The sequence below is a fragment of the Fusarium subglutinans genome, assembly GCF_013396075.1.
Source record: "Fusarium subglutinans strain NRRL 66333 chromosome Unknown NRRL66333_c0000032, whole genome shotgun sequence".
Lineage (NCBI taxonomy): Eukaryota > Fungi > Ascomycota > Sordariomycetes > Hypocreales > Nectriaceae > Fusarium > Fusarium subglutinans.
In genome coordinates this window covers 1-26798 of record NW_023502095.1, presented here as the reverse complement: position 1 = coordinate 26798, position 26798 = coordinate 1, and the positions used below count along the sequence as shown (strand labels likewise).

Sequence of the window (26798 nt, the reverse complement as noted above, 5' to 3'; positions counted from 1 at the left end):
GAGGATAGCTAAGTCTTGTTTTACAGTAGTAAGTATCTAATATAAGAGAAATCCCTACAGACAACAGGGTAGATGACGGATTTATGACAGTGGGGTTTTCTGGTTAAACACAGCAGAATATTAACGTGGAACCTAACTCATAGTTGGTCAATGTCTACATCGTTGAGGTCTCTGGATGGCTGGGATTGAAGCGGCGAGGGAGTCTTCAATCAACCTTGAGCATCGAAGGGAAAGAAACCTGCTGATATAGCTCGTGTTATGATCAATAATCAAGTAGGACAGCAACATATATGAAGTAGCATTTTCAAAGCATTTTAGTAGTATGAAGCTTTAAGGCAACCCTAAGAAAGATTTACGGCTTAGATATCTAACAGTTTTGAATCATTAGCTCTGGATATAAAGATTCAATAAGTTATTTGGAAAATATTATAAAGGCGTTCGTTGTTGCGGTTATCCTGTGGCTGTGCTTCTTATCTCCGCAGTCATTTCGTGGTAACTACAGAAAAAAATGCTAAGGAAGTCCTTGGCCCAAGAAAAACTGAGAGCATGTCAAGCTTTACTAAACAGTTGATAGCAAGTAGCAATGAAACGCTAATCAATCTTAGCTGCAGGAGGAATGCAGCAAAAGAAGGCTGAGCAGTTGGCCAAAGTGCGACGCGAGGACTTCTCGTGCTAAATTTGGCTCGTCTTGTCCAATCGGATGTGGAGATTGCCGAGCCTCAAAGGCTTACCTTGCACCTCCGAAGTCAGCCATCGCAGGGATCATGATCCTTCATGTTACGATGGTTGGACTGGGTTTGAGGTAGATAAATGCCCACATTTCCTGATTTCTGGGCATCAGAATTACCAGGGCAGAGTTGCCTAACTGCCACGATGCATTCTTCGTGGTTCTCATATCCCATCACTAGACCGTATCCGTTCCGATGGTTTACTCCAGTGGCTATTGGGGGCGGTTTGATATTGGTGGTACTGTTTACAATCATTAATCTAGCGTCGAGTGCGTTTTACCTGAAGCCGATCTTCACTGATGATCCTAATGGCACAACAACTCAATCAATTCGGTAAGAACTAAATACTCCTGCTCCAGGTGGCATTCTAACAGGCGTATGCAGATGGTTTATGAAAGCACCTTTGAACTGGGACAATAACATGAAGGTCAAATGCCAACCCAAGATACTATCTGTTGGTGATCGGGTTTTCTCCACCAACCTAGGCTTCCAATATTCCGTCAAGGCTCTGACCTCATCAGACAATGACTCAGACTTTCGAAAGACATATCCTTCAATTGCTTACTTGAACAATACTCTTGAAAATTGCTACCTCACAAAAGTCGACATTAATCTCCGGAAATCAGACGCCAGAGCGTCAAATAGCTGGTGGCTTTCTTGGATCACGACTTTCACTGATGCTACAGCCTCTTGCAATGTCATGACTAGTGAAGGCCTAGTTAACATCACTCTTGGTGTTGAATACACTGGTCAGAGTGATCATATATATAATTATGTTATTGAAGATGACTATAAGACTCATGCAAGTACCTGGTGGGGAACGAGATTGCTGAACATTTATTTTACCGGCATTCTGTCAACTATGTCGCAGACCCAAGATCTGGGAGATGATTCATATTGGATGACGGGAGGGATCACGTTCACGACGAATCCGACTATTAAGGAGTAAGCAAGTCCCCAAGAATGTTATATTCATATTGTAACGAGACTCAGCATTCGGGATCCCAAGCTATTCAACCTCGCTGGATGGTTTCTTTCCTCCGATGGGTTCATACAAAACGAACGTGAGTTTCTTCTCCCTACTAAACATTTCTTATACTTATGACCCGCAGCTCTCAACGACACCTCTTTTATCAAGACAGACCCAAAGGTATGTCGATATTGACAAACTGACTTCTTATACTAACATACCATAGAACCAATTTGTCCCAGTTGTTTGGGAAAGTCTTCACTACACACGGATTCTTCACTCTCTCATCGCCGTTGACCTAGGAAACAAGAACGCTCCTAACCTACTTCTGGATGAGAAGAACCTTCAATACGCCATCCTTCCACCAGATGACCCGAATCGCAAAAATGGGTCATTTCTGAACGACTCATCATTAACAGGCCAAGCTACGCGCTATGCGCAAATTCCAAAGCCAGGAACATCACTTCCACCAACAGATAAGAACCTTGTTCTTCTGAACGAAACTTACGATATGTTTGCCAGTAAAATGGGACCGCTGGGCAGTAAAAACGCTACGATAGTCTCGCAGTATCTCTGTTCTGTGCCGCAGAGTAAGAATCCAGGTGTTATGCTTTTAGCTATCCTTCTAGCAGATCTCGTGTTTCTGCAAGCGGCGTGGGTGATTTATAACTGGATTGCCGGAACCATGTTGTCTACGTCGCAGATGCAGACGTGTCAAGGATGTATTGGAGGTCTTGTTCAAGTTGTTGAGAAGAATGGGTTTCTGAATGAGAGGAAGGCCACGACGACTTCGGGGAGCTACGTGAGTGTCAGTGCTGATGAAGGGGCTGGGAGTGGTTTGCTGGCGAGGGAAGCTAAGTGACGGGAACGATATAAGTGGTAACGATAACAGGAAACTCTAAATCTAATTACAAAAGTGCCTCTTCTGCTATACTGAAGACCTTTTACTTTGGAAACCCAAGCTCTGCGAGGGCTGTAGCTGGTCCAATTCTGAGCCAGCTCTCGATCTCGTCTCGTGTTGCAACAGCGATGACGCCCATCATCCCAATAGCATTCGCCCCAGCCTCTCCGTTGACAGCCGCTCTTCGCCTGGGGGGTAACATCATCCATCTCTGTGTAAGCAAGAAATTGTGCGGGACTGCAGCGTCTGGGGGTGCGTTATTGGCATTTTCAGATTGTCCTTGGCCAGCTTCTGTGGCCTTTCTAACAAGGTCGTTGTAAATGGTGACCAGGTCGTCTACGCCGGGCTTCGAGTGTCCGAAGCGATGAAAAAACCATCGAAATGGAACCCCAGGCTCTTCGGTATCATCGGAATTGAGAAAAGACGCAAAGTTATAGTTTGGCATGGGAATCAGCTGCATGTGCTTGTGCAGTCGACTGCATCCTCCATCTCGGCCACAGTTGAAGAACGCAACATAGTCGTCACCCATGGTGCTCAAAACACTCCATGCTGCTGTCAAATCGTCTCTGTTTAGAGCCTCGTATTGCCTTTGGTGACCGTCTGAAGTCAGGAGCATCAAGTGAGGCCTAGCGAAGCAGAATTTATTGGCAACCAGGACATGCGTGCTGCCAACGTCACAGATCTCATAACCTGCGGTGTTAATGTCACTCCCGTCTCGCTTCGGCTGGGACGGGTCGTTGTCGTGCTGGTTTTGTGCTCCAGCTGTTTCAATGGTGGGTTTCTTCGCCAGAGCGGAAGTGAGAAGGAACTGAAACTGCGGTCAAAATTGTCAGTATGACGCGAGGCTGGGCAGTCGATAGAGTAATACCTTCAATCCTTCATCCAAATACTCAATGAGCTTTTGTCCTTGGTCATAAAACACTAGTCCTGCTTCGACAAGGCTGTCGAACTTGGCCTCGACGATTGATCTGTCCATCTTTGGTATTGAAGGGAGGTGACAGTTCTGACCATGAACCAACCAGTAATCCTTGTCGCGAAATAATACACCGGGTTATATTTACACCGAGCTCATGTTGCATGTTGCTCCCGTCATCATCATGGCTCATTTCTCTATCTAGTTCATTGTTAAATTGCAGGGCTGTGAGCAATCCCACCAATGCCAAATGCCTAGGCGACAAAAATGCTCACTCTGCAGCCCCAAAGGGCTTGGATAGCCAAGATATCAAACTTTCGGGTGCACCGGAACAAATCACTTCACGCCAGTCTATACGATTAGTAAGACGCGCTGTGATTTCTTGCTCCTGGATACGCAACCATACAATTTTGTGTCTGACAACCCGTGTTTAATGTACCCATCTCACAGAAGGGAATTGCTTTTTGTCAGTGTCTGGGACTTGGTTGGGGTAGGGGGTACCAGACAGAAAAAGCATGTAATTGCGTTGATTGAAAGCTGGTGCTTGCCGGTGAGACGCTAACAGTAGTGCTCAATCATTTCTGACTACCCGATCAGGACTTTGTAGTGCGTGTTATGACTTTCGCGTCTTATTAAAGCCACCAACCTATTTTAAGTTCACGCCATAGGGACCACCTCCTCTTCCCCTCATCGCCATCATGTCCGGATATTCGACGTCTATTTACTGCGCCATCTGCGGCGGTCCAACATCTAGTCACTCAGCCGAGCCATTTACTGATTATTTGTCTGAACCTAGCCTCGATTCTGATGACGACAGTGACTGGTTGGACAATGTCAGGCTTATCACGCAGCACCCCAAGTCAGGAAGGTAAACAACCCTGGCGCCATCCCGTAAGTATCTATCATCTAATGAGCCTAGGGTCTTTATTGTGCCTCGTGCTGAGCAGGAGGAAGCGAACGATTTTAACGTCGATTTCGAGGAGAACGCTAGGATAGTTCGAAAAGATATGAACATGATGACGGTGTAAGTTTCATGCACACAGACAGCTATCATTGTGCTGACTTCAGGAGATATGATATCGGAGGTCAAGACCCCTTAGTGTTTCCTTTTCATGTAGACTGCTACGAACTTCTCGGAAAGGTTGTCAAGCCGCTAAAGATTGACAACGCGGCCCTTTATCGAGTTCTAACATCTCATCTCCCAAGGTCCTACGGACCACCGAATGCACTGGACTTTAACTATGGCAAAGTGAAAAGATATCAGAGCGATGAGTGGGGTACTGCCCCAGGGATAGAGTACGCTATCGCATCACCAATTTCCACCGAGAACGTAACCTCCATTGTTGAGCACGTTCTAAGGAAAGCTAACAGGTCGAATGTACAAAATAATCGACCAGCCTCTAACGTCCCAACTGGGCCATCTTCTAGTCGAGATCGTTCCCAAAACGCCTCGACTGGGCCATATCAGTCCTACAGAGCCGCTCCGTATCACAGTCAGCAGAGAACAAGGTCGCAATATGAAACCCACCAAGGCCCGCAACGAAACAAACGAGACAGGCAGAACCGGCAGGCGGGGCTAAGCCGATATTCCGTGCACAGGGATATTCCTGACACGGAATGGGAAAACAAGTTTATCAGGGAATTCGCCTGGATACGCGAGTTTCTCCCGTCTAAGGACGAGATCGAGCGGCGCCACGTTGATAGGTTCTTGTTTTGCAAGGCCATCTTTGACCTAGGCGGTGGTCGGGGGTTCAATGCTCCCGAATATCGAGATACACTGCGGGGCTTGCACAATCGTCGTCGCCTTTGGGAATTATGCTCGAAGATCGTAGCGGAGTATTTGCCTCACTCCCAACAGCGCAGCGTACAAAAGCCCGAGGCAACCTCCTCACCCGAAGCCACAAGATCCAGGACGGCCAGCTCAGTACCTGCGAGCATGCCCTCCATGGACTTCTTCAGAAGGCCTATAAAAGGTAGCATGCCTTGGCCCTGTGAGCCGAAAGAGCTGAGGAACAAGTCTCCCATCGAAGCCTCTTCCACGGAGACTCTGACCCTTGCCGCCCGTGATAGCGATCTGAAGAATGCCGTTCGTTTCGGGGTCGACGCTGATATGCAGCGTTTCGAGATTCACTTGGAAGAAAATGGACGAAAATGGAGTCATTGCATTGGTCCCCGGAGCACGGCCATGCAGTACCTATACTTCGACAAGTCATTGGCCGTCCCTGACAGGATCATCAAATGCTATGTGACCATGAAGCACAACATCCCCGTCGGTTTACGTTTTTTCAGCACCCAGGGTCAAGTGATCGCGGCCGGAAAGCCTGGTAAAGATGAGATAGCGTATCCGAGAGAAGAAGATGAGGGAAGGGGTTGGCTGACTGGGATATTCTGCCAATGGTCAGATCGCGATTCTCCTGACGCCAAGCTGGCCTCTTTCGGCATTTACTTTGCTGAAGACTAGCATTTGATATGAGAGGATGACGGAAGAGGGGTAGGGGGAGGGGGAGTTTTACACTAGTCTTTACGGAGTTGGTGACGGGTAAGCCAAATAAGTATCTTTTACCTTGTAATACTATGCTTAAGAGAAGCCAGACATTTGTTATTATTAGATGCCGACGTCGGCTACTTGGGAATCCAGTTCATTGAGCTAGATATACCCGGGCGCGAACTGATCACTGCCACGCACGTATCACACCTTCTGTCATCAACCTATCTTCCTCTCAAGTCTTTACAAAACTCGAACGTTCTTCCAAACTGATTGTCGTGAAAATTGGCGTTGCTCGCAAAGCCGCGTCTTGTCCTCAGTGTCGCATCATCCCTAGTCACATCATGCACGTTCACTGAAAATTTGTGGATCGTATCCCTAGAAATTGTCGCCCTAAAAGGCATAGCGGTCCCCCTGCCACTAGCCATAAACAGTCTCCCTGGCAATTTATTTACACTTTGCTGCCCCCTGAGAAATATAATGGTAAGCAATAATGCTGGTCATCACAACTTCACACCCTCAATCTCAATACATCACGTATCATGGGCCGGTGCATTATCCAATGCGCATTGTGCTATGCGTCCATATATGACAAACATCGGCAAAATCAATTCCCCTTGCGTGATGTCGGCCATGGCAGAGACTCGGGACACGATATCGATAAAGCGTGGATGGGGGAATTTATGATCATTGCTCGAGACCCCGAAACACAAGAGTAAGAGCCAGAGTTATAACCTCCGATGATTTCTGCTGGTCTAATACTAGTAGGACTTTTATAATTGAGAAAGCACGGCATCATCGGGACTACATCTTTGATGTCAGTGATGATGATGAAGTTGCTAATCATGGCGAAGCATTCGACTCCCGACTCGTAACAGTGTAAGTATCTCATTACTATCACTGGCTTACAGTTGATGCTTACTCACACTTAGGTACGACTGCGAAGGGCCTCAGGCATTTGCAGCGCCATTTCACGTCGATTGCTACAAGGTGCTAGCGGACGCTTATGAACCGCGAGACGTCGATCTCTCAGCTCTTTATGACACCCTTGAAAGCCACTGCCCTCGTGTTGACAGCGCCTATCGCAGTAAACTGGCGTTCGAATATGACAACCCAAGACACACTGTGGTCGGCACCGTCTATGATTTCTCGTTCGCATCACCAAACCGCATTTCTGATGATCCCAAGTTTGTGGGGCGCGAGCTTAAAAGAAACTCGCGAAGATCTGGGTCAGGTACTCCGCACATACTCAATGGCGAAAGGTTGACTCCTACAAGAATCTACGATGATATGCCATGGGCAAAGTACATTCTTGCGCTCCGCTCGCACAAGCTGTCAATGGATATGGCCCTATACTACCAGAATCTCGTCGCTCTCGGCAATGGCCGCCTAAAGGAGGGAGACTTCTCACTTCCAGTCAGGATGCATCTCCAGAATCGGTGTCGAATCTGGGGTGTATGTACTCGAATTTTGGAGGAGTGCTCGACACGCGGCCAGTCGGCGAACAAGATGGAGGCGGAGACGAGGGGGCAGTGGCCTTTCATTAAACATACCAAGCAGGCTGATAAGATTCTCCGGGGCGCGATCGCGAGTCCCATGCCACTGTTGACATTCCCAGGCTACACCAAACGACACTCCAAAAAAGTCTATGGCAGCGTCAGTCTCATCAAGGAGATGAAAGACCTCGAGAAAGCCGAGCCTGTGATTAGGGTCTATTGGAGTGCCAGAAAGAGACTTGCTGGTATTGGAGTTTACGATCCCAACACAAACACGGCCAGGACCTTAGGATCAGTGGCTCCATTCCACAGGACTCAAGATGCACAGATCCCCTCAGATAACTGGCTAGCAGGAATTTTCATCGTAACGAAGGAAGTGCCTGTACAGATACCCTTGGTCTGGCGACGGGTGATTGTAGGGATTAAGTTTGCGTTCCTATACGACGACTTCATTTCGTTCGGTGAACCTGTGGGAGACGTCCGAGTTCTCGTTCCCAAGCCGTGGCATACTGTGGTTGGCATTGGCGCTTCATGGAATACGGGGAAAGGAGTGGAAAGCCTGGTTCTTCTGCAACAGCCTCAAGAAAAGGTACCTCGGTCTGCCTATTGCCGGATCGGGGTGGAATACCCCGATGACCTAGACGGACTGGAAGTGACAAAGATGTTTCGACCCGATCCTAGAATCGCAAACTTCCTCTGGAGAGGCTGGATCCCTCTTCGCCCCGAAATCTGGCCTACTTACCCAGTTCGACTGGATCCCTTGATGCCAACGCCTGTAGAGACACTGATGCTCACCAAGCCGCGCGGTGATGACTGGGACTACAAATTCATTCTTGGGGTGGATGCTCAGTTTCGTGGGTTCGAAGTCCTCTTTCAATACAAGGACAAGACAAAAACAGTTCGGCGATCTATCGGCGTTGCCACTGCCATGCACTACTTCTTCATGGATAGCGATGAGCGAATCACGAAATGCTACATCACGGGCAAAGACAAAATTGAGGGCATACGCTTGGTAACGGATAAAACACAGCATTTCATCGTTGGAAGACCTGGACCAGACGAGATAGGCCTTGCCAAAGAAGGCTTAAACATGCAGTCTATCGAGGGTTTCAATTGCCGATGGTCTGACGACCGAAACAGCTCACTGACGTCCTTTGGCGTATTGACGCTCGATTTTAGTTCCGTGAATCTAGGAGAAGAGCGCGAGGATAAGGATAAGGATAACATTCTGGGTCATTACTGGGTCCCCGAGCGTCCACAGACAAGATTCCCAATCGAGGGAGCTGGGCAGATCCATGGCATGACAAGATGGATCGAAAGACTGCGCTACCCCGGCGTCGGCGTGCCAAGTCCACAGGCAGTTGTGACGTGGCTCGACTGCTCAAAACCACTCGAAACTGTCTCTATCACGATGTGTCATAGCACGACGACGAAGCTGCTCATGATGACTTCAATGGCTTTCGAGTACGCAGAGGCCCATGAACCAATGTTCTTCGGACCGTTCCCCATAGACTCACCAGAGCACGAAAAAGGCGTCAAGAAGCAGGACCGGTGCGCTTGTATACATGGAGGTTCTTTCGAACAAGAGATCGAAGATATACCCCACTATGAGCCAGACAAATGGCACGTTTACGGCGGTTACTTGAAGGCTCTTCGTGTATGGGTTAACGAAATCGGCGTGTTGACTGGTCTACAGTTCGTGGCTCAAGAATCCGAGAGTCAGAAGTGGGGGTTCTGCGATGGCGAACACTTTGTTGAGCTGGACCTTCAGAGCAAAGAGAGTCACACGCTAGGGATCAAGTTCTTCCTAGACTCGAATGGGAGAAACCATGTTAGCGAAGATATCGTGGTTGTGGCTGTTCAGCGGATCAAGGTACCAAAGATTGGGGATAATCCTCAGAATATGCGACACAAGAAACCAAGGTATGTTATGCATTTGTTATACAATGATAGTCGGGTCGTAAGCTAACCTCAACTGCCTCTAGATATAGGTAGAACCATCGATTATGAGTCCGACTTGCACGGAAGATCCATCAGACTAAGCGTAAACAATATGTGTCGAATGAGGCGCATTGAGCTGGGAATCTTGGGATTGTAAAAGATCATCATAATTATCAACCCCTTTTCGAGAGGTATGGATATCTGGAGTTGATCATTGAGAGTCTATTCACTGAAACGAGGCCACATGCTTTGTTCTTTTGCAGCATTTTTAGCGATTGTTGTTGTGACGGTTTTGGTATGGCATTAAAGTTATAATTAATTCTATATATATGGATCGTCGGCGACGAGTATCTTTGATCTATTATCCTCCCAGTCTTGAACAGCCGCTGAACTCAATAACAGTCGTGCGCAACATCGAAGGTCTCGCTCATCAGCAAAGATCGTTTACTGAGAAGCGACAAGAGGGCTAAAAGAGTAGCCAAATTATGTTGATCGCACCCAGCGCTCAACAAGAGCCTGGATCTGATCACTGTTCTTCTCCATGAACATCATGTGTCCATTACCATGGATGCCAACCTCACCAAGCTCAATGTGCTTTGTCTTGGAGCAACCAGCTTGCTTCAGGTAGCGAGCAATGCAGTAGTCATAGGGCATGTGATAAGAAGCCTCAGAGGTGAGGAGGAGGATAGGCTTCTTGGCAAGGTTGACGAGACGGCGAGGGGCGGGCTTCTTAGCTTGGAGGATACACTCGACAAAGTCCTCACCACGGCTGGGCTGGACCTCTTGGACGAGATCGGTGGAGGGGTCGGTGACGGCAGGGCTGTAGACGAGGGGGATGTCAGTCAGACCGTAGGCGCGAGAAGCTTTGGTGCTGAAGACGGCGTCTCGGAAGGGAGGACCAGAGGGCTCAAGAAGGATCAAGCCCTTGGTGAGCTTGGGGCGGGCATCAGCGACTAGAATGGGCATCATACCACCTTGGCTGTGACCAAGGAGGATAACAGGCTTGCCAATCTTGTCAAGAAGGGCAGCACCAGCAGCCTGGACGGTCTCCTGTTGGTAGGTGGCATTGTTGATGAACTGGACGTTGGAAGCATAGAAGGTGTCAAAGACAGGGTCTCCTCGCTTGCCGGTACCAGGCCACTGGGTGTGCTTCTCAGCTTGGGGCCACAGGTTGAAGTCCTGCACGGCAGTGAAGCGCTGCTCGATGATCTCTGCCGAGTACGTGGAGGGCTTGGTAGCACCGGCGAGCGGCGCCCATGCCGATCGTCCTCGGAAGGTCTGATCGACGATATAAACTTCGTAGCCCTGGTTGATGAACTGGCTCGCCCAACCACGGCCTCCGTCAGGCTTGTTTAGGAAGTTCTATGTCTGTGTGTCAGCCGGGGCTGTTTCGTCACATCGACGAAGGGGAGACTTACGGTTCCTGTCTGGGCCTGTCCGTGGATGAATACGAGAGGCGTAGACTTGTAAGGTCCCTTGGTAGGGACCAGTCTCTCGACGTACATCTGATCACGGAAGATCTCTCCGCCTGCACCATCATCAACATAACCTCCACCGACCATGAAGTACGTGCGAATAGCAGGAACTTCACCCTGGCTGCCGTAGCTTGCAGCGAGACATTGTGTGAATGTCGCGGTAGCAGCGACTAGGAGGGAGGTGAAACGCATGGTGGGCAGATGAGATGAGAAAGATGGATGGTTGGATGGATGGGGAAGGAGATGCAGCGCGGATGCAGGAGAACAAAAAAGAAAAGAACGAAAGAAACAGTCACAGATATACGGATACTGCATCATGCAGGGGGTTTGCACTGCGGAATTGAGGTTGTTCAAGGCCTCCCGGCTAGTGAGCTACACTAGACAGGATCGTCATCCTCGTTTTCCATTTCGGATGCGACAGACTGAACTCTAGAACTTTAGGCCCCTGCTACGGCGCTGTAGCTAAGGTGCAGCTCGTATCATCCGCCGCATCCCAGGAACCCGCGTGATATCCTTGCAACAAGAAAATGGCGCATGAGGGACGAACGGCCCCATTGCCCGATTGACGGTATCAAGCGATATGCTAAAGGCATCAGTTGACATCGTCCACAATGTTCATTAATAAACAAATTATTAATACTTCGGCTCGCAATGTCATTCCGTAGCTAGCGTAGACGAACAGTTTAATTCTCCCCGTTGAAGGAAAACGGCCCGTTCTAGCGCTGGTATTGCCCAAAATGAAAGAATCAACCTAACGCCACAAAGAAACCAAGCTAGGCACTAAAACTGACAAGTCCAGAAGCATATCGTCAGTAAACTCACCTCAACATAGCACCCAAAAAACAAGCGTAATTAACGGGGAACGTTCCCGCTCGGATTCAAGTGGCGGAACGCTGAAAAGAAGCAAAGCAGGTAACAGGAAGCGTTTCATCAAAGGACAATTCACAGTAACAATAAAAAGATATGTGATCTGCGCCCATCCCCATCCCCATCCCCATCCCCATCCCCCGCTGCGAAAATCTCCCTTGCTGCTTCTTTTTCCTTTTTCCCTGTGTACAGTAGCATCGACACGATGGAGGATCCCACGCTGTTCATCCACTGGTTCTTCAGTTGCTTGTCACTCCTGATCATGGGGGTGCGGCTGATATGGAGAAAAGTCGCCAAGCAGAAGTTTGTGCTCGGCGATTACCTCACCATGGGCGCCATCTTGTGCTGTGCTGTGAGGCTGGCGCTCATTCATGTTGTTCTTACTTGGGGGACGAATAATATTAAACCGAGTCTTCGAGAGAAGATGGTTTTTACGGATGAGATTATTTATCGGCGAGAGATTGGCAGTAAATTCGCCATCACCAATCGAGTCTTTTACAATTCATTGTTGGTCTTTCTTATTCACTGACTGACTCGAAGGGGAGTCGTGCTGACGGTTTTTATTCAGCCTTTGGTTGCAGAAGCTCGTGCTTCTCGATGTCTACCGACGATTACTCCTCAACTTGCGATATCAGAAGCCGATTATGTATTCTTTTCTTCTTGTTTTCTTCGGCACTTACGTCGCTGTCCAAGTCACGACTTTCAGCGAGTGCGTGCCCTTTCATTTGTACTGGCAGGTCGTTCCCAATCCTGGATCCTGCTCCAAGGCCCAACTGCAACTCATCGTCGTCGGAGTTCTCAACATCGTCACCGACGTGATGCTTCTCGCCGTCCCGGTCCCGCTATTCTTCTCGCTCAAGACATCCTGGAGGCGCAAACTCAAGCTTTATGTACTATTCACCCTCGGCATCTTCATCGTCGCCATCACCGTCATCCGATTGCCGATCAACGCCATGAACAAAGACAGCCAGGTCAATCGCACAACGTGGGCTAGCACCGAGCTTCTCACCGCGACAATCGTCGTCAATGCACCGACGTTGTATGGATTCTGGAATAAGAAGAAGCAGGGCACTGGATATGTCTACTCGCATTCGCAATCCAACGGAACTGGGATGAGGACTAGGAAAAATACGAGAGTAACTGATACACTCGGAGACGATCCTACGACAGAAACATTCGCTCTCGGTACTGTGCATCACAGTCGTCAGCCTTCGGAAGGTATTCTACGAACTCAAGAGATTACTGTCACGGAATACATCGACTCTCGGAAGAATTCAAAGGGCACGGGTTCACGGACGGACGAGACAGAGGTTGCGTCGAATTCTAGTCAACTGAGCATTCTACGGGATCAAAAATAACCTATCTGCGTTGTAATAATATGTTCGATTATCCGTATCTTCCTCCACAATAATCTACATATTTTCTAGTGCTCTTGTGTGAAAGCCAAGCTCTGTCGCGGGCGATCAATTGCGCGCATCCAATTTCCATTCGGGGGCCCGTTGACCCGATCGAAGGATCACCCTAACTTGCACGACAAGGATCGACAAAGCCAAGAGTAGTTCACCTTCCAGAAAACAGGCCTGATCAGCGCTCAAGCCTCACACCAAGAACCGGTTCGCCTAACGCTGCTTCGTCAGCGGACCCGTCGGAAAAGGTAGCGGGAATTTGTGTGTACTCCGTACGGACCGTACCATTTCCCCTGTGAAGTGCTTCCGTACTGTGACAATTCATCCCAATTCGATTGGCGAGGTTACATTTCCATCTGCCCACTTCCCGCTCTCAATGCCACTGTGCTCGTGCGAGAGACATGGTCTTTGCTTTGCTTGTCAATTGTTTGTGTCCTGAACTCTAACTAAATCGCGCGAGCACTTCTTACGTTGGGAATCCCGAGAACCTGGATAGCAATCCTGGGCTTCTGTCGCTGGGAGGCACAGAACAGCGAGACGAACCCAGAACTCTGGGTGTCAGGGATTTATTATCAAGGATCACTAAGATGCATGCAGGTCCGTGGCGGCCACCCAAATGCAGCTCGTTTCCCGTACCGTGTCCCCGGGATTACGTATTCATGGCATCTGCCGTGCTGTCGTCCCCTTTCTATTTTACGAAGCATTGAGTCCCTGCTGATAACACAGAGATTATGATGAAATCGTTCGATGTTCCAAGCAATAACCTTACACTGAACGCTACACCCCATCAAGCAGAAGCGTTTTCAGCCCAACGCCGCCATGTGGACCTGCACTGCCGGGATTTGTACTTGGGCCACTGATGGGTCTGACCCCTCTGCAATTTGGGTTTAACTCGAGCGTACGGTTATTTCGCTGTTGTAGCCGGAGCGGATTCAATCCCGCTGGCCGAAAGTCGCCTAACATGTTCTGGAACCAAAAAAGTAACATCAGGGTGCCGAAGTTCTGACATCTCACATTATTATCTATTCTCAAATTTCAAGTTGGCGTGGGCTTCTATCTATCCTTAGGGACTGTAATGCAGTCTGCAGTGCCAATATGTCTGGTTTGTACCTGGGTATGTAATCCCCGACCCGGGGAGCCATTGCTCAATGAAAACCGGGGACCTGATCTAGTCGCCGAAACGGTTTAGACTTTGTCTCGGCATCGGGAGAGTGGCGCATGCCGGTAAATTCTATTCTCTGTCGCCAAACTGCTCCCAGCAAGACCAGCGCGCGTAAGTCGGCTACCGGGGCTTCAACCCTCGGGGACCTTGCCTCTGCCTCCGTACCGTAGACTGACCTGACGCCACGCCGTCGTTAGTGACCTCCGCATAGATACGAACATATACCTAGTCGATATCAACGGTTATATGTGGCACGCTTCAAGGGCTTTGTCTTATCGATGGGATGAGGGCGCTGCGGTGGTTTCAGATAGGTGACAGCTTGACACTTCTTACCCTGCAGTATCGACTGCGTGGATAAGAGGATGATGAAATCATGTAATTATCGTGGTCTGTGGATCAGGACAGCCAAAGTCAGCTGTTTTATAGATAAAGCTGAAAATGCACTGCCTCCACCTGTCTCACCTCAATCCCCAGCCTGCTTTTCAGCTGCCCTGAACTGGTTAGAGAACCCTCACAAAACAGTGAATTTCTCCGGCCTCAGGCTCTGCTGTGTTATTTTGATTCGGTAGATCTGGGAGCCAATGCTTACAGCACGCGCCTTATACGAGTGACGGATTGTTTTTAGATACGCTGTCAAGGTTACGGGCTTGCAGCTTTGGTATTCTTGACGTATCAACCTTGACATTCCTGCAAAGTATTACAGTCGCCTCTGAGCCTCATTTGTAACCACTTTTACATACTGCAGAACATTAGATTATTCGTAGATGGCTGGAGTGGCAACATTTGGTGGCTTATTATCGAACATTGTCGCATCTATCAATAGCATCAGACAGCCGTTTCCGGACTCTGATTGCCAGAGTCTCACGATACTCAGGATAGTTAGCTTCTTATTAAAGCTAGCATTTTCGTTTACTGTTCGCAGCTTGAAGTTTGAATACCACATAATACGAAGCGGAAAAGTAGAACTGTCCGCACTAAGATCGGTTGTCTTTCTTGTCCAGTCGTTTACTTGTTTTAAGTATACTATAGACGGCCTTTACATTTGACAAAGGCTCAATCGGGATGGATTAATATGTTACCAAGCATGGGAGTTTTCTTGGAAAAACAGTTGTTACAGGAACTATTACTACCTGTTGTGAGAGGGATTCTTACACAAAGGATCGATCTATTCATCCTAGACGTAGAAAATAAGCCCCTAGTATGACCTTGATATAATCCGAGGCTTGCAGATTGCTGGCTTGATGCTACCGTGAGCCAATTGGGATAGACGCTCTTCCCGTCGATCCCTCCATTATCAAAGTCAACATGAGACGAACCAAACTGGAAGACCTCGGCTAATGAGGCCACGGCAATCTGACGTTAATTCATCTCCAGATCGTAGCTCACGAGCCAGAATAAATTGAGGCAAGAGGGATTGTTGATGATTTTCGGGCCGAACATCGGGCTTGCTGGCAAGTTGAGCTAGCTAACTTGATGTCTACCGCACATTCCAGTTCGGCCCGAACGCTGTTTCGCTGTCAACAGAAAGCAAATCTGCTGGTCAAGACCGCGGGGTAAAACCTGGAGTGCTAATTAGAGTCTCACGGGGCCCCAGACTATCCTGAGACCCCTTGCGATCCGTCCATCGAGTCTTGGGGCTTAAATTACGATGCATCCTCTCTTGTTTTCTCGATACTCCTTCTATTATCTCAAACCGGCCATAATTCAGCTTTCGCAGACCATTTGGTCTGTTTCATTTCCATCCACGTTAATTCCTGTGTCTTCTTCCACTGCGCAACATGGAAAAAGACGATAGTCACGGCAAGGCCATGAACGTTGAGGATGCTGTCAGCATCAGTGCCGGTGTCCTTCTATACGACGATGATGGAAATGTGCGAAATCTACCGGTTCCATCATGCGACCCAAACGATCCTCTCAACTTTGGGATCTGGCGACAGCGTCTCGTTCTCTTAGCCGTCTGCATGTATGGGATCGCTGGTTTCGGTGTTATTCAGTCTACTCCGCTCTTTTTGGGGAATCTCATTGCTGAATATATGAAGGAGACGCGTGGTGTAAGTCCAAGTCTACAATGTCTTAGTGATGTCTGACAAATGGACTGGGCTCTAGACATTCCACCCTGACCGTATTGCAGACCTTGCTAGCTATCATTCTCTCTGTATGGGCTTGGGAAACTTCTTCTTCGTTCCCTTGTCCATGGCACTCGGTCGTCGTTTCGCCTTCATTCTGAGCAACGTTATCTTTGTGGCATCTATCATCTGGGCTGCCAAGTCCCAGTCTTTTGAGTCTCATCTTGGAGCGCGCTGTTTACAGGGACTCACTGCAGGTATCTCAGACTGTCTGGTATGTCTCCCTTCTTCTGTTGACCCTCGCAAATACTCTCTGACGCTAAAAACTGGTAGCTACCGATTATAGTCCTCGACATGTCATTCCTCTATAAGCGAAGCGCCCGGCTCATTGCCTACTGGGCATTAACCGCCATCGGATCGTCTATACTACTGGTTCCCATCCCTTTTATCTTCGAGAACGCAAGCGGCAATTGGAGGCTTAACTATTGGTTCTGGTTAGCCTTTGCAGTATTTGCCATGACACTCATCATCTTTTGTGTCCCCGAGACTCTTTTCAACCGTCGCGCTGTAGAGCTTAGCGGAAGAATTCACGCAACGGACGCCTATGGTACTCATCGAACCTTTGCTTCGCCGCAAGCCGCCCGCGACGCTGGCTTCGACATTGACGATGCTCAGTCAGAGAATCCCACAGAACTCTCGTATAAGCGTCAGTTCGCGCTTTTCACAGTCCAACCATCGCCTGTTGCCCGGTTCTTTGGCGCATACAAAGACATGTTTCTTTGTATCCTTGTGCCAGGTACTCTTTGGGTCCTCCTCTTCAACAGCATGGTATTTGGTGGTCTTGTTGTCCTCAGTTTGACCTATGCACAGCGCCTTGAAATGCCACCTTGGAATTTCTCCCCAGAAACAGTTGGAACAGTGCAAATTGGAGCAGCCATCGGGGCACTGTTTGGTCTGGGCTATGGAGAGTTAGCGGAGCCAATCAGTCGCTACTTGACCAAGAGAAATGGCGGCGTTCGAGAGCCTGAACATGTGCTTCCCAACTTCATTCTTCCAGCTATTTTTTGCTTTCTTGGTATCATCATCTACGGTGTTGTGGCTGCAGACCCAGCGCGTTATAGTTGGGTAGGCATGCACGCTGCTTTTGCTTTGTTCTACTTTGGCTTCTGTGCTATCTCGGCTGTGACGGGAGTTTGGCTTGGAGAATTGCTGCCTCATATGTCGGGGCCTGCGATCGTGCTGACTTGTGGAGGAAGAAATGTCATTTCTTTTGGGTACAGCCATTCTTTCAATTCATGGATCAGCGCAGTGGGAATCAGGGATACGTATGTTTTATTCGGAGGTATCCTTTTTGCATTGGGGTCTCTCGCTGTTCCGTTGTACTTTCTCAACGGGCGGGTTCGTCGGGCAATGGAGAAGATGTCCCTTTTCGGCACTTGTTAAGTTTCTTTTGCTTGATATCGTGGTCAGACCTAGTTAGCCATTCAGTCTTTGAGGTTGGATTAAGTGGATGAAATTGTCACAAGTTTTGCATACCCTACATGCTTCCGGTAAAAGTCGCATTATTCGACCGTGAAAGAAGGAAAGATGCGTCCATATGCCTCTATTAATTGTCACCGGCCCCAAGTAAGCTTTACACTGGTGCAAATACCGTTACTTCGGTACCTGGATTGAGTTTTGCCCTGCATGATCTGATAAGCTCCAATCCAACCCGACATAAGCTTGGGTGACATCAGCAAAATCTGACAGAGGGCACAACAGATCAGCAACAACGCAATCGTCCTAAGCTTGGTGATACCTGATAGCGCTTAAGGTAGAGTCGTATGCAATGTTGATATCCACATAGTTTCCAGCATCCGTTGGCAATACTCTTTTGATGATCTTCAACCTCAGGCATCAAATTCGTGATAATGGCGTCAAGTCCCCACTTGGACCACGGTTAGATCCGCCGCTATTGGACATGAAATCTTATCAGATGGCTTTGTCATGCGTTGTCACAAGGTCAAGTCACCCCCCATGCACTCGTAATCAAATCAGATGACTCAGATCTTTTCCCTCTGCCCCTTGACTTGCCTTCGCTGCCTGAACCTGCAGCTTTGTTTCAAAATTCTTTACTCTCCCCCCCTCATCGCCAACCCCAAAATGTCCTCAGAAACAGCGCCGCTTCTGGTCGCTCCAGAACCAAGCTCAAGCGACGTATCGCAAAATGCCGCGAGGCCTGCTAATCCCAAGAGGCTCTCGGCGGGCGTGGCGCGCATGGCCGTGGTGTCCAAAAACCTCACCCGCGCGCATCGGATCTGGCTCTTTACGGGTATTTTCCTCGTTGGGTATGCGTATGGTTTAGAGAGTCAGGTTCGTTTGGCGTATCAGTCATATGCAACGTCGAGTTTTGATCTGCATTCGTATCTCTCTACGATTAATGTCTTGCGCAATGTTATCGCGGTCGCGGTTCAACCTACGGCGGCCAAGGTGGCAGATGTCTTTGGCAGGTTCGAAGTCATTGCCATTTCAACTGTTCTATATACCCTCGGAATCGCGATCGAGTCAACTGCGCCGTCAGTCGAGGTTTTCTGCACGGGATCGGTTATTTACCAAACGGGATACACATGCATCGTCCTGCTTTTAGAAGTCCTTATTGCCGACTTTTCATCCATGCGAGCGCGCGTCTTTTTCAGCTATCTACCAGCGATACCATTCTTGATCAACACGTGGATCAGCGGCAACATCACTTCAGCGGTATTGAGCACGACGACTTGGAGATGGGGTCTTGGAATGTGGGCTATCATCTACCCCATTTCCTCACTGCCTCTCCTATCCTGTCTTTACTTCCTTGAGAGGAAAACATGGGAATCTGAAAGCGGAAAGGAGAGCGATGAGATTGTCCTGGTTTCCCTCAAGACCAAGAAAGGCAGAGCAGATCTCTTTCACCAACTTGATATTATCGGCCTAGTGCTTCTTGTCCTCGCCTTCTCGCTCATTCTAGCCCCTTTGACCGTCGCTGGTGGAACCGCTAGTCATTGGCGCAGCTGGTACATAATCCTCCCTCTGGTCCTCGGTTTCTGTTTCATGATTGCTTTCATCACTTGGGAACAACACGGTGCTCGTCATCCTCTTGTCCCATTCCATCTGCTCCGTGACAGAGGTGTCTGGTCCGCCCTGGCAGTTCGAAGTCTTCTTAACCTAGCATGGTGTACGCAAGGAAACTACCTCTACACGATTCTTATTGTCGCCTTTGACTTTTCTATCGAAAACGCAACTCGCATCATTTCTTTCTTCTCTTTCTTCGGAGTCATTACTGGAGTTCTAGCTGGTCTAGTCATTTTTAAGATCCGTCGACTCAAGTTCATCATTGTTGGAGGCACACTGCTTTTCATGGTCGCATTTGGTGTTTTGATTTTATACCCTGGTGGAGCTTCGGCATCGTCTCAAGACGGCATCATCGCGGCGCAGATTCTTCTCGGAGTAGCGGGCGGCTTCTTCGCTTATCCAACTCAGGCATCTATCCAAGCCTCGGCAACCCGAGAACACGTTGCTATCCTCACAGGACTTTACCTCTCTTTCTACAATGTCGGCAGCGCCCTAGGTACATGTCTCTCAGGCGCTATCTGGACGCAAACCCTCTACAAAGCCCTGGAGCATAACCTTGACTTCCAAACGGACGATAATCTGGCCAAGAGAATCTATAACTCGCCATTTGCCGTGATACCGGACTATCCTGTTGGAACGGCCATCCGAGAAGCGATTATCAGCAGCTACAGTTCCGTACAGAGACTTCTCTGCATCGCGGGAATCTTCGTTTGCATACCCATGATCATATTTGCACTTGCCCTCCGAAACCCGAGGTTGTCGGAGCAGCAGGTTCAGACGGAGGACGAGGAAAACCATGAAGACTGAAGGACCAAAGTTGATAGAGTAGGATGCATACACTTTTACAGCGACGGATCAAATCACTCACGCACTTGAATTTTAGAACTTAGAAAGAACACTTTTAGAAGCATGAACTTGCATTGTATTTAACGATCAAACGAACTTTAACGCTGAATTCAAATTTTCTCTGCCCAGCGTGCCTGCAACCTTCCAAGCATCATCTTAACATACTCCACATCCGTGACATGTGGCACATTTCTCAGCGTCTCACTGTCCTCCCTCGATTTATCCGTCAGGTAATCCAATGGTCCTTTCTCCGCTGATGAAGCAGCCTTATTACCATACTTACCCTCAAACCAATCTAGTAGCTTGATAGGAGGGTTCTTGGCAGGGTCGCGCTCTGAGTTGCGAAGACGGTCCATCCATTGGTCTGTAGGGAGGGTCTCGAACTTGAAGCCGGCTTTTGTCATGGAGGGAAGCATGTCGTTTGCCCAGTGAAAGCGCACGGGGTTGAGGATGTGATAGACGAGATCGGGGTCGGAAGAGCGGTCTGACGGTGATGATGCGCCGAGGTTGGCGAGGTCGAGGATCGTTGAAGCGGCCAGATCAACAGGTAGCCATGTCATTTCCTGTTCATGTCAGTATTCGCATTTCAACTAGTAATGTGTGAGACGTACCTCGTTCAAAGATGGCAAGGCACCAAGCGTAACCGCCGTCTGGATCATCAAAGGAATTCCCTCAGTCGTATTCCACTCTCCAACCTTGGTATCACCAACCAACTGTCCCAATCTCAAAACTCTCGCTACCGCACCAGCGCTCTTACAAGCATTACCAGTAATATGCTCAGCAACATACTTCGACCTCGCATAGCCAGTGTGCTGAGCATGTGCAGGCGAAGGAACCTGTGCTTCAAGAACCTTTCCAGGGCGCGGTGATCCTCCCGCCGATGAAACAGAGGAGCAGAAGAAGAATCGTGCTGGCTTGGGTGTCTGTACGGAGAGACTTAGCTGGATTAGATTGTGCACGGCTTTGATGTGTTGGTCTTCGAAGGATTGTACGGAGATGTTGAAGTTAACTGCCCATGCGCTGTGGATTATGGTTGTGAGTTTGGTGCGGAGCTCAGAGATGTGAGATTCGCTGAGGCCGAGGTCCGGACGGCTGAGATCGCAGGGTAGAGCGAGGACTTTGCTGCGTTGTTCTTCGTTGAGGGATAGACCGCGAGCTTGGAGGGAGCTGTAGAGTCTTTCGGTGGCGGCGGTATCGCTGGCTGCTCGGACCAAAGCCCAGACTGCTCCAACGTTGGGCCGAGCTGTAAGTTGAGCAAGGGCGTGGGCTCCAAGAGCACCGGTTACACCAGTGAGTAACTAGGCCATTAGCTTCAATATCGCTAACTTCAAGTGTAGAACTTACCACAAGCTCCTTCTCTGGTTGAGGGGTAGATCCAGGTACATGACGCTCAAAGGTAGAGTACTTCTCGATCAAATCTTCCATGATCTTCAGCTGATCCTGCGTCTCATCACTCGCACCACTTCTCAGCCTCTCGATTTGGCGGGCAAGCAACTTGACATTGCCAGTCTCGTACAAAACATTCTGCCCCAGCTCCGATTGTCTCCCACCGAGATCGATCTCTCGCTTGATGAGACTCCACATCTGAATACATTGAAGACTATCAACACCTGAGGCAAAGAAATCTGCTTCAGAAGACTCAAGATCGGCACCGCACTTGCTCTTCAATTGTTGGACAAGATAATCTTCTAGCTCTGAACCCTCGAGCGTGAGCGAGCCGGCTTCATCGCCTTGGCCCTCGTATCTGTTGTAAGCAGCCTCGATCTCTTTCTCAAACTGGCGATATGTAGGAACTCTGATGAAAGTACCCTTATCCGTACGCGGGTATGGAGACTCAGCTGGTACGATGACGACCAGCTCTTTGGGAATTCTTGAGAAAGACTCTGCCCGGGAGTTGGCATCTTCAACGGATGGCCAAATGGCATCGAGGAACTCATCATCGGGCATGTCAGCAACCCGATCAGCCTTGACGATCAGAATACCAGGATATGTCCTTCCATCCCCAAAGACAATGGCTTCCTTGACGATTTCCTCTTGCCGAATTCGACCTTCAATGGGAATGGGAAGGACCTTTTCGCCATTGATGAGAGTGAAGCGGTCATCGAGACGACAAGCAAATTTCCAGAGGTTAGGCCTTGAAGGATGTTGTGTGAAGAGATCTCGAGTACGGAATGATCCAGGTGGGTTATCTGAGTTGGTAGTGCTCTTTGATGGGAGACCATCTAAAGCTACGCATTCGAATAAGCCAGGGGCAACCTCGTCAAAGATGGTGTAAGGTTCTGCTGGGGGGAGGACACGGATGTAATTCCATGCCTTGTCACCTTCAGGACGAGCTGAGGTAGCCAGTCTTCCAGTCTCGGTGCTAAAACTTGTTAGCTGGTTCCAGTGAAGCGGCAGAGATACTCACGCTCCGTAATTTCCGCAGAGATTAACGCCACGCTCAACTAATCGATCGCCCAGATCATCAGGACATCCACTTCCCGCATAAAGCACAAGCTTCATATCAGCCAGCATCTGAATACCCTCCTCGCTCTCAGCAAGCAACTTGATAACGTAAGGAACGCAATGGAAGATCTCAGGCTTTGTAGCCTTAAGCTGCGCCATGACGGTCTCTCTCGTCAAGGGCAACCCGTAGTTTGTGAAGTAGATAGGTTTGCCGGAGTAAATCGATCGAAACACCTCGTAGAAACCATGGCTGTGAAAGAATGGCGATGTGAGGAATGCTCGCATGTTCATGTGGACTGCAAAAGCTCCGATGCAGCTTGAGTTGGTGAGATAGATTGGCTTAGGGAGACCTGTTGAGCCGGAAGAGTGAATAATAACAGCGACCTTGCGAGATTCAGCTTCGGGGCTGTAATCTCTAACGAATCTTGGTGCGTTGTGATGGAAGATGTCTGCGCTTTGGAGAAGTGGAAGAATTTCGAGTTGTCGGTTTTCCTGAACTTGCTTTAGAACAGGGTGAAAAGGTGGTGTTGTGAGAATGACATTGCAGTCTGCCAGAGTGAGAAGCTGGGTGATGGCTGGACTTGCAAGTCTTGTTGAGATGAGAAACGAAGAGTATCCTAATCTGTTGAGTGCAATGATTTGTATCACGACGTGAATGCCTGATTGGCCCAGCATGCCAACAACTGGTGCTTTATCAAGAGTTGGATCCTGTACAGTTAGTTTCGTCCTTGATATAGACCTCGCCGAAGTGAACATACCACAGGCTCCAGGCCCAAGCTCTGGAGTCTCGCAACAGCCGTATCAGCATATCTATCAATATCCACAGCACTGTGCTCCTTGAAATCATCAACACCCGTCTCCGGCGCACCCATCAAGATGGTATCTCCCAATTCCATGGCGCGACGCTTGATCATCTCATCTAGGGTGAACAGCTTCGCCTGCGAGGGCTGCACAACAGGCTTGTGAGCCTCAACGGCATTTGAGTCGTGTCTGATAGTCATGGTTTCGAAAGTGTTTGCGTACTCAGAGAATCCATTCATGTTGAATTATTGAATAGAAGCTATATAATATAGAATTGAGAAAACGGATATCCGGATCTCCACATTCGTCAATGACATTGAACCAAGAGACGGAAAAGCGAAATCCCCTCACTGACGGATAAATACCCCGCCAAATTGTCGCCCGGAAACGAGAACCGCCACTGCGGGGGGGGGCTCTGACAGAATCCGATTTGGCATTTCCGTCAGATTCATCTTGATCTGAGGCTTCGGTAACGGCTGCGACCACTTTCTTGGGGCGATACTGCACGACATACACCAACGCAATTCAAGATCGGCAAATGCCAAATAACAATGGTTCCGATGTGGTATGCCTAGTGAAATGCCGTGGGACGGCGCTTATCCGAGTCAAGTCATGTTTCATAGGGTAACTTTGAGTGTTCATCAGTATATCAAAATCGTAACAAAGCGTAGAGATATCCGTTCTCAAATTCCTTGTCAGAGATTCAGCTTATTTCATATTTGTTATACACATATAGATTAGTTCTCTTGAACAATCGGGGTTCCTGCTCTTGCTTCCTTCGTGGTGTAGGTTAGCCAAGCAAGATACTCCGTAGTGTTGGATCATAAAGTGGACTTGCTTGTTGTGGAAGCAATAACGACTTTACAGCTGCATGAGCTAAGTATATATGAAATGGTCCTTGTAGATAATACATTTACATTGGAAGAATTCTTTGTTATGGCTGCCTTTGTTATTTCGCTCTTGGCTGTTGTTCGAGGTTCAGAGGCTGTAACCAGTCATTGGCTGTCCCCACTGATTGCTTACAGAATTGCATTTTCCCCTCAACATCATCCCCATAATGAGTGACGAAGCCGACACGACTGAAAGCCAAAGTGAGGCACTTGGCCCTATCCATATAGTTGAGCCAGTTGAGTCACATACACACACAGCAATCCTCCTCCACGGTCGGGGGAGCAACGGCGAAGAGTTTGCACAAGAGCTCTTCGAAGAGACTTTGCTATCAGATCAATCCAGCCTCCCTCAAAGATTGCCCAGTTGGCGATGGGTATTTCCTTCCTCGCGTGAGCTATGGAGTACGGCTTTCCAAGAGGACATGCCCGCGTGGTTTGAGGCCCATTCTTTGACGGACATCACAGCGCGACAAGACCTTCAGATGCCGGGCATCAAGGAATCAGTCAACTACGTCAAGACGATATTGGACCAGGAGATCGAAAGACTTGGCGGAGATGCATCAAGGGTGGTTTTGGGAGGAATTAGCCAAGGTGCAGCAGTGGGAATATGGACATTGCTTTGTCAGGACTCCATTGAGAGACCACTCGGTGCCTTCTTCGCTACAAACACTTGGCTTCCCTTTGCTTCCTCCATCGAGAGATGTATGTCACATGAACCAAACTCACCTGCGGATGTAGGAACTGAGTTTGTCGCTGGGATGCTGGCTCAGTCAAAGGTCTCACTTCCTCAATCTCGAGACAGGCTCCCATCAACGGCTGTCTTTCTTGGTCATGGGACCGATGATGCGTATGTCGATGTTGAACTGGGAAGAAAGGCGCGAGATGTCATTATCCAGGCTGGATTCACGGTTGAGTGGAGAGAATATCAGGGAGCAGAATTAGAGGGACATTGGTTCAAAGCCCCAGAAGAAGTTGACGATCTGTTCACTTTCTTGGTGACGCACGTGAAAAAATCGTTCAATGATAGATTCATGTATTAATTTAAGATGAGAAATATTGCTACTATCTTCTATTTATTACATTATAGGTCTTGGGTCTAGTATTTCCAAATCTTTAACCTCATCTCTTAACTAGGGATAGGCGGCTGAGGCGCATCATCACGAACACAAGCAAAGCATGCCTGTTCATAGTACGCCGACCCTCCATTTTGTCCGCTGCCTAAGGGAATATCCTTCTCATATCCCTTGAACATGAAGCAGATATTGAAAGTCGGCGCACCTGAACCACGTACATAATCTTCTGCATAAAAGGAAACACAACCCGGGGTATCTCCACAGTATTTGGCGCATCCAGTGAGACCAGTCGTTGATAATTGAGATGTAAGGTAGAGGGGCGAAGAGTCAGAAGTTCCCCTGGTGACTACTTTTCCGCAGACTTTACCGCTGGGCGGCGGGTTGATTTGGGTGTAGCTTGGGCATGGGGCGCTGGAAGTAGTGGCTGCGGCTTCGGAGGTTGTTTCGATGGTGGATGCCTCTGTTGTTTCTAGAATGGAGGATGCAGTCGTCTCAATTGTAGAAGTGATCGCGGTTGTGAGATCGGTCACAGTCGACTGTAGGGCTTCGGAGGAAGACGCGGTCTCCAGAGTGGAGGAGGCGGCCGTTGTAAGATCGGTGGTGGATCTGGGCTTGCATGCGCCAGCCGAGACAGCCACAGGGGCCAGGGCCAAACATGACAATGCAATGGTTCAAAGCGGGATCATTTTGAGACACAGAAAAGCCACCCGAAGGAATAATGAATAAAATGAGAGTCGAGTTCTCTTTTGCGACTTCCCAGCAGATAAGAGGCGTGAGATGGGAAATTGCAATCTTCATATTGAAGCTGGGCTTAACGACTTTTAGTTAGTGTAGTGTTGAGGAACTATCGATTTTGAACACCAGGAATAGCCAGGCGGCTGCCACTATCGACTCACTAGGATAGCGCTGCCAGGCACCAAAGCTCTCCTAGCTTCTCTAGGGCACCTCAGGAAAGAAACTAAGGACCTTAGGACCTAGGGGCGCACGTAGGTCAATAGCTGAGCGAGGAGGTATTGTTGGAGTTGCAGAATCTTGGCCTATGCAAGTCTTTTAGTATACCCGTTGGCTCGAGCCCGGGGGGGGCTAACTAAGCAAGCTTAGTTAGGTACAAAAGGCTAATACGGGCATAAAAGGCTAATATAGCCCTATATAGCTAGCTATTATAATTTTTTAGTTCTTTATACTTAAATTAATAAATTTAAAAATAATAATTAGTAAATATACTATTTTTTTTATTAATTTATAT

At 48.7% G+C, this 26798-nt stretch overlaps 11 protein-coding genes across 11 annotated transcripts; 7 read left to right on the top strand and 4 right to left on the bottom strand.

The window, feature by feature from the left end:
- Positions 1-873: 873 nt before the first annotated feature.
- FSUBG_3758 (uncharacterized protein) lies at positions 874-2560 on the top strand (the record flags this gene model as incomplete). The annotated part of the gene is made up of 5 exons (XM_036681673.1): positions 874-1061; positions 1113-1673; positions 1722-1792; positions 1841-1878; positions 1925-2560. The coding sequence occupies 5 exons, from the start codon at positions 874-876 to the stop codon at positions 2558-2560; spliced, it is 1494 nt and encodes a 497-aa protein (XP_036540687.1).
- Positions 2561-2642: 82 nt separating this feature from the next.
- FSUBG_3757 (5 5 P-1 P-4-tetraphosphate phosphorylase 2) lies at positions 2643-3575 on the bottom strand (the record flags this gene model as incomplete). The annotated part of the gene is made up of 2 exons (XM_036681672.1): positions 2643-3413; positions 3468-3575. 2 exons carry the CDS (start codon positions 3573-3575, stop codon positions 2643-2645), a joined length of 879 nt encoding a protein of 292 aa, XP_036540686.1.
- A 635-nt stretch (positions 3576-4210) lies between these two features.
- On the top strand, positions 4211-5973 carry FSUBG_3756 (uncharacterized protein; the record flags this gene model as incomplete). The annotated part of the gene is made up of 3 exons (XM_036681671.1): positions 4211-4380; positions 4432-4536; positions 4581-5973. 3 exons carry the CDS (start codon positions 4211-4213, stop codon positions 5971-5973), a joined length of 1668 nt encoding a protein of 555 aa, XP_036540685.1.
- A 707-nt stretch (positions 5974-6680) lies between these two features.
- On the top strand, positions 6681-9904 carry FSUBG_3755 (uncharacterized protein; the record flags this gene model as incomplete). Its single annotated transcript, XM_036681670.1, has 4 exons — positions 6681-6712; positions 6763-6876; positions 6930-9416; positions 9808-9904. The coding sequence occupies 4 exons, from the start codon at positions 6681-6683 to the stop codon at positions 9902-9904; spliced, it is 2730 nt and encodes a 909-aa protein (XP_036540684.1).
- A 13-nt stretch (positions 9905-9917) lies between these two features.
- Positions 9918-11101, bottom strand: FSUBG_3754 (fusarubin cluster-esterase; the record flags this gene model as incomplete). Its single annotated transcript, XM_036681669.1, has 2 exons — positions 9918-10796; positions 10853-11101. 2 exons carry the CDS (start codon positions 11099-11101, stop codon positions 9918-9920), a joined length of 1128 nt encoding a protein of 375 aa, XP_036540683.1.
- Positions 11102-12420: 1319 nt separating this feature from the next.
- On the top strand, positions 12421-13134 carry FSUBG_3753 (PTH11-like integral membrane protein; the record flags this gene model as incomplete). The annotated part of the gene is made up of 1 exon (XM_036681668.1): positions 12421-13134. The coding sequence occupies one exon, from the start codon at positions 12421-12423 to the stop codon at positions 13132-13134; it is 714 nt and encodes a 237-aa protein (XP_036540682.1).
- A 2988-nt stretch (positions 13135-16122) lies between these two features.
- FSUBG_3752 (major facilitator superfamily domain protein) lies at positions 16123-17853 on the top strand (the record flags this gene model as incomplete). The annotated part of the gene is made up of 3 exons (XM_036681667.1): positions 16123-16395; positions 16451-16684; positions 16744-17853. The coding sequence occupies 3 exons, from the start codon at positions 16123-16125 to the stop codon at positions 17851-17853; spliced, it is 1617 nt and encodes a 538-aa protein (XP_036540681.1).
- Positions 17854-18552: 699 nt separating this feature from the next.
- FSUBG_3751 (major facilitator superfamily transporter) lies at positions 18553-20304 on the top strand (the record flags this gene model as incomplete). Its single annotated transcript, XM_036681666.1, has 1 exon — positions 18553-20304. The coding sequence occupies one exon, from the start codon at positions 18553-18555 to the stop codon at positions 20302-20304; it is 1752 nt and encodes a 583-aa protein (XP_036540680.1).
- A 149-nt stretch (positions 20305-20453) lies between these two features.
- Positions 20454-23828, bottom strand: FSUBG_3750 (nonribosomal peptide synthetase; the record flags this gene model as incomplete). The annotated part of the gene is made up of 5 exons (XM_036681665.1): positions 20454-20906; positions 20955-21641; positions 21688-22705; positions 22751-23496; positions 23547-23828. 5 exons carry the CDS (start codon positions 23826-23828, stop codon positions 20454-20456), a joined length of 3186 nt encoding a protein of 1061 aa, XP_036540679.1.
- Positions 23829-24646: 818 nt separating this feature from the next.
- FSUBG_3749 (acyl thioesterase 1) lies at positions 24647-25519 on the top strand (the record flags this gene model as incomplete). Its single annotated transcript, XM_036681663.1, has 1 exon — positions 24647-25519. The coding sequence occupies one exon, from the start codon at positions 24647-24649 to the stop codon at positions 25517-25519; it is 873 nt and encodes a 290-aa protein (XP_036540678.1).
- A 525-nt stretch (positions 25520-26044) lies between these two features.
- FSUBG_3748 (uncharacterized protein) lies at positions 26045-26350 on the bottom strand (the record flags this gene model as incomplete). Its single annotated transcript, XM_036681662.1, has 1 exon — positions 26045-26350. One exon carries the CDS (start codon positions 26348-26350, stop codon positions 26045-26047), a length of 306 nt encoding a protein of 101 aa, XP_036540677.1.
- Positions 26351-26798: the final 448 nt, after the last annotated feature.